This window comes from Herpailurus yagouaroundi, unplaced genomic scaffold (genome assembly GCF_014898765.1).
Source record: "Herpailurus yagouaroundi ecotype Mexico unplaced genomic scaffold, PumYag 166, whole genome shotgun sequence".
NCBI lineage: Eukaryota > Metazoa > Chordata > Mammalia > Carnivora > Felidae > Herpailurus > Herpailurus yagouaroundi.
In genome coordinates this window covers 35,518,772-35,524,771 of record NW_024412407.1, presented here as the reverse complement: position 1 = coordinate 35,524,771, position 6,000 = coordinate 35,518,772, and the positions used below count along the sequence as shown (strand labels likewise).

General features: G+C 43.5%; 1 protein-coding gene across 2 annotated transcripts in view; it reads left to right on the top strand.

Moving 5' to 3' along the window:
* Nucleotides 1-977: 977 nt before the first annotated feature.
* BORCS5 (BLOC-1 related complex subunit 5) overlaps nucleotides 978-6,000 on the top strand; it is a 98,669-nt gene continuing 93,646 nt past the window's right edge. Inside the window, exons 1-2 of one of the 2 annotated variants that reach the window (XM_040488898.1) lie at nucleotides 978-1,055; nucleotides 3,898-4,041. In XM_040488898.1, coding sequence (XP_040344832.1) covers nucleotide 1,055; nucleotides 3,898-4,041 — 145 coding nt within the window. In that variant the 5' untranslated portion in view covers nucleotides 978-1,054. The other variant, XM_040488897.1, reaches the window with a different exon arrangement.

Here is a 6,000-nt window from a genome sequence, read left to right as displayed (position 1 = left end):
ATAGGGGAAATGTCTATGATACTGTAGAATAGAAGGGACTTAATCATACAGTTCATTTGGCATTCCTTCTGAGGTTATATTTATAAATATAAAATGCTAGGACATTTGCTTGAAATTTCATGAAGGAAATTATATAAAATTAATTGTAAAATTCTGAGAACCACAAAACCACCCAACTCCTTGGTGGCATTGCATTGCTAGGTCTCAGTTCTTGATCTGCCCAATCTTACAGTTTCCATTTTGCATCTCTTGTACTCCTCCCTCACCTTTGCTAGTTTTGGAATGGCCTGTGGATAATTGTCAAGGTTCCCAGAAAATGCCTACATTATAGGGGCATCCATTTTCCTCTGAGGATACATACACACACACACCCTAACATGTGAATCAGTATTTTTTTAAAACATTTAAAAAATGTTTTTATTTTTGAGACAGAGAGACAGAGCACAAGTGGGAGAGGGGCAGAGAGAGAGATGGAGACACAGAATCGAAGCAGGCTCCAGGCTCTGAGCTGTCAGCACAGAAACTGATGCGGAGGTCAGAACTCATGAGCCGTGAGGTCATGACCTGAGCTGAAGTGGGATGCTTAAAGCACTGAGTCACCCAGGTGCCCTGAATCAGTATTTTCAATTTCTTCATTTATCTCTCATTTCCATCTCCTTCCTTCACCGTCTATATTTTTTCTATGGTTGTCCACGGCCAAACTCCTACCTTCTGGAACTGAAACAGGAGCTTTGCGTCCAGACAGTTGTGAATTCTAACCCTAAAACAAACAATCCCCACGCCGCATTTTATAAAGTTCTAACAATAAAGTGCCAATAGCTGGGTGATGCTTAAAGGCAACGCATCATTACAATAGAGAAGGCCTTGCTCTTTGGGGGCGGTGGTTCTGGCTTTGAGGCGGTGGAGCCCTTTAAGGGTGATTACACTCTCCCCGCCCTCCCCGGGGCGGGGGCGTGGTCGCGGGGGGTTGGCCTCCAACCCGGAACTGACGGCCGCGCGCAGCCGGCGCGGCCAATCCGCGTCCCGGAAGGAGCGAGCTTGCGGCGCTGGAGCGAGTGAGTGAAAGCGGCGCCGCCCGCCGGCCGCTGGCGCGGCTGAAGCTGGGCGCCCTCCACCTCTTCCCTTAGGGTCCCCCAAAGAGAGCGGGCAAACACCGTGCATCCGCGCTACGCCTCTTGGCGCGTCGGTTCCCCAAATAGGGCCTCCCATCCCCCAACGCCAGCGCACCTGAGTGGGCTGGGCGCGTCATCTCCACAAGTCGGCCCTGCAGCGGCGCCCACATTTGGTGTAGCATCCCCTGTCCCAGTCCCCGGCCCCTGCCCGGTCGTCCCGCCACCGGAGCGGTGACCGCCTGGCCCGCCGTTCTTCCGCTGCCACCGCTGCCGCCACCATGGGCAGTGAGCAGAGCTCCGAGGTCGAGAGCCGACCCAACGATCTGAACTCCTCAGGTCGGTGTCCTAACTTCCACCCTCCTCCAGCCGGCCCTGTCTGCTTGCGGAGGGGGCTGCCTCCCAACATAGTGGGGACTGGGACCGTGGACACGAACGCACAGAGAGCCCTCACCGTACGTTTTTCTTGGAAAAGAGAAAAAAGTCACCGTCTGTCCTAGCCGTCATTCCCCTGATGGGAGTGCCTGTGACTGCAAGCTAAATCAGCTTGTGCGCCCATGCCCATAATTTATTGTCAAAACAGCTGTTTCTTCCAGCTCTGCCTCCTCTTTAAAAGACGACCTAATTAACTTTTGGCGTTAGTACTCATGCCTGACACCGTGAGATTTGGCTCACACAGTGGATGGATCAGAGACAGAATCTCTAAGAACATGTTCCTTTTCAGAAGGGATGTGTGACAGGTCTGCAATCGTTTTGAACCCTTGGGGGCAAACATCTCCAGAAACTGCATTTTCTCTTAAGAAGGGGGTCGCGACTCGCTTTCTATTATCATGGGGGTTGGCCAGCACCGCACGCTCTGGTGTTTTTCTCTATTCTTCCCCCGTTTGTAATTTTAAGGTTTCTCCCAGCGTTTGAAATAGGATCGGAAGGATTATTGTGCTAGGAATATAGTAAGCAGTCAATAAATAGTTGATAATTAAGGATTCTATGCTCTGTTGTCGTTGTTAGCGACAAACCCTAGCACAACTGGCTCTGCTTGAGTTGCTAATCCAAATTGGATTCAATCTGGAGCCTAAATATAACATATTAGTTTCAGGTGTATAGTCTAATGATTAGATATTTGTATATATTATGAAATTTTAAACAATATTTTACACTTGCAGAGAGGTGTAGATACACTAAGAATCCACAACTGTCGTTTATTCCTGGTAGGATCTGTAATTCAGAAATGTAGACGCTGACAGTCCACACTGAAGTGTGTCCTTCAAGACTGGTTCAGGTCCTCATTTGGGGGGCTGGATTGGGACACATTTCAATGGTGAACAGCATCTACTAGCTTTGCTACATTCTTCTATTTCCTTGGAAGACCCAGCACATCTGATCTGTTAATAGCAAACACAGTAATAGTTGTTACCCTTCTTGCCCCTGTGTCAGGCCGGAAGCATATTTGAGGGGAAGAAGCATGGCATCTTAAAAAATCTGCTTGCTCACCTACTAACTAGCCAACAGCATGAGCTCTAACCAATACTATAGCATACTAACCAATAGCATAGCTTAGAATCTGCCCGATTCCCCTGGGCTAAGTGGTTTGCATACATTTATATTTAATCCTCACAGCGGCCCCATTTTACAGGCAAGGTGATAGAGGTTAGCTAGAATCTAGTGAAATCTGTTTTCCACTGGGGTCTGGGGAAGAAGAAATCAATGTGTAGTAGGAAAGATTTCTGACTTGGGATTTGTGAAATGTGAAGTAAATTAGCAAAAGGGGTTAAGAGATACTTCTTGAAGAGCAGTAAAAGTAGCAGAGATTCTACAAGAGAGAATGCCAAGCAACAGGAGACTCTAGCCTCTAGGAGGCGGGGCAGTTCTGTGGCCTTCCTGCATCAACCTTTGAGACATAAGTATGATGAGCCCACAAATACTACCTTCCAGAGGGTAAACCACTTTAAAGGTTTATTCTTGCTCTAACCAGGAGGATATTGAGCAGAGGGAGGTATCTTGGTCTAGGAAGTTGTTGGTAGTTTGAATCAGTTCCTCCAAATGGTTTGCTTTCTTGCAACATACCTGAAATTGGCCTGCCTCTCTTAATGGTCCCACAAATTTCTGAATTTGGCCTCAGCCTAGAATGGACTTCCTGTTTATTTCTATTCTTCTTAGACTACTGCCCGTAATTGTAAGGGTCAGGGGGCTGGTGCCTCAGGAATAGACCCATCTCATATAGGGTTGAGAACCAGGGTTTTTTTTTTTTGTTTGTTTTTGTTTTTGTTTTTTCCCCATGGATAGGATCTATTAAATATACCTGGCTTGCTGTGAACTGGTCTGGCCACCAGTTCTGCAAACCTCAGTTTCACAGGGATGGGCCGTGTATACCAACACCCCATAGACCTCCAATTCCTATCCTAATTCTTTTTCTAGCACTATTGACTTTGGGCAGTTCACAACCAAATCTTGTATGCTCATTTCCTCATTGGTAAGATAGGGACAATGTCAGGAAGATCAAAGAAGTAAAAATTAAAAACATAATCTACCTTATATTTTTATGTGCTGAATAATAAGATATTTTTAATTACAAAAGCAATTTCATGCATGTTATAGGTTCCTATAATGCTTTTTTTTTTTAGTAGAAAATACAGATCCCCTATGATTTATCTCCCCTTTTCCAGCCTCCACTGCAGGATGACTACAGTTGGCATTTTTTTTGTGTAAAAATATTCTTTTTAATGACTGTACTTTAGTGAGACAGAGGGGGCTAACATGCAGCTCGTGAGCAGTGTAACTTTATTTTCAGTGACTCCTTCTCCAGCTAAGCATAGAGCCAAGATGGACGATATCGTGGTTGTAGCTCCAGGCTCCCAGCCCTCACGGAATGTCAGTAACGATCCCGATGTCATCAAACTGCAAGAGATTCCGACCTTCCAGCCACTTTTGAAAGGTAAGCACTTGGGTTTTGTCTTATCTGGACTTGCTGGAAAGGTTTGCACAGCCGCACTACTCTCCCCAGAGGGTGTGTGCCTTCCTCGTCTACTTTGGGCCTTGCTTAAACGGCATCTTCTTGGTGAAGCCTTCCTTGACTGCCCTGTTTAGAATTGCAGCCCTTTTTGCTGCTTTTCTTTGTAGTTTTTAATCACCATTGATCTAATGTATAGTTTACTTATTTACTGTCTGTTTCCTTGTTAGAATGTGGGAGGAAGTTTCTGTGTTTTGTGTGTTGTTGAATTGTAGAGCCTGGTATAAAGCAGGGACTGAGTAAATGAATGAATGAATGATGCTGGAGTTGGCCTTTACCTGTTACATTTCTACAAAAAGATTTTCACTCCTTGTTTTAAAGTTTTATTTATTTAAGGAATCTCTACACCTCACGCTCAAACCCACAACCCTGAGATCAAGAGTTGCATGCTCTTATGACTGAGCCAGCCAGGTGCCCCAAAGATTTTCATCCTTATCTGTGGCCTGGACTTTGTTATCTTTGACTAGCTTAGATCCATAGAGAAAGTCTCCATAATCGTTGGTACACTTAAAATTAATTTTGGCAACTGTTTTGTATGATAGGAGAGGGTATGTATGAGAGGATTAGCATATATTGATTACTGTATACTGAGGTAGAGTTACCTTTTAGTATGAATTTTATTATTCATTTGATAATTTCATTATATATTTTTATTTTATGTTAATAAATTTCTTTTCACACCTATTAAGTAGTGGCAATGATTTTCTATTAACTGAACAGGGTTTCTACTATAAGAATCCCTCTTTCTGTCTCTGTCTTCCTCCAAAAGATTAGGAAATATAAATGAACATAAGGTCCTGGTGTGCTTAAGCTGGTACACTATAACCTAAAACATCTTACATTTATAGAGCTATTTCTTTTAGAAGATACCCCCCCTTCACACACGCACACAAACACCTGCGATCCATTTAATTCTTACATCGTTAAATATGTTAGAATGATTTGTGTCAGATCAGACAGCTGGCAGATAGAGAGGTTGAACTTGAACCTTCATCACTGATTTCAGATACTAGTTACACTGTTCTACACTCTACTTACAAAACAAAAATAAAAACAAATAGTGCTTTATCGAACCATGTATCATCTCATTGTTCCCAGTACGTCGTCTGCTTTACGGGTAAGGAAATGCAAGCTTTTGATCTTTTCCCACAGGCCTCAGTGTTGGACTTTGGGAAACTCTTTGGTTCTTCCATGAAACAACACGTTACATCCTGCTACCCATCTTAACAGTTTTCTTTATTTTGAGAGAGAACATGATTCTTCAAAGCCATTAATAAACATTAATAAAATTTCCATCTCCACATGTCCTCATTCAATCAGATTAAAAGACAAATCAGATTTAATTTAGCTGTAGAAACATAGAGGTGGACACTTGTATTCTATACTCCAGCACTTCCAGATGTGCATGTGGTCACGCTTTCATGCCTCTGCTTCCTGTTAACTATGTCCAAAGTCTTCCAAAGTCTTCTAGTCCTGGCTGGGGCCTTATGGGACCAGTATTTGTCCCCACTTTAGGGAGATACCAAAAAGAAGCAAAAACAGAACCAAAAAAACTCCCAGAATTTTGAGATATACTTAATGATTTTCTGGGATAGTGTTTCTAAGCATTTGAAATGATTCTTATTTTATGATAGTAAATTGCCTAGAAGGGGAAGCATCTAGGAGAAGGCTTGGTGTTAAGGGAAACTAACCTTAGATTTAAACTTTTTTTTTTTTAAGTTTTTATTTATTTATTTTGAGGGAGACAGAGAGGGAGAGCAAGGAGAGGCAGAGAGAGAGAGAGGGAGATGGAGAATCCCAAGCAGGCTTCATGCTTATAGCACAAAGCACAACTTGGGGCTCAATCCAGGAGATCATGACTTGAGCCGAAATCAAGAGTCGGAC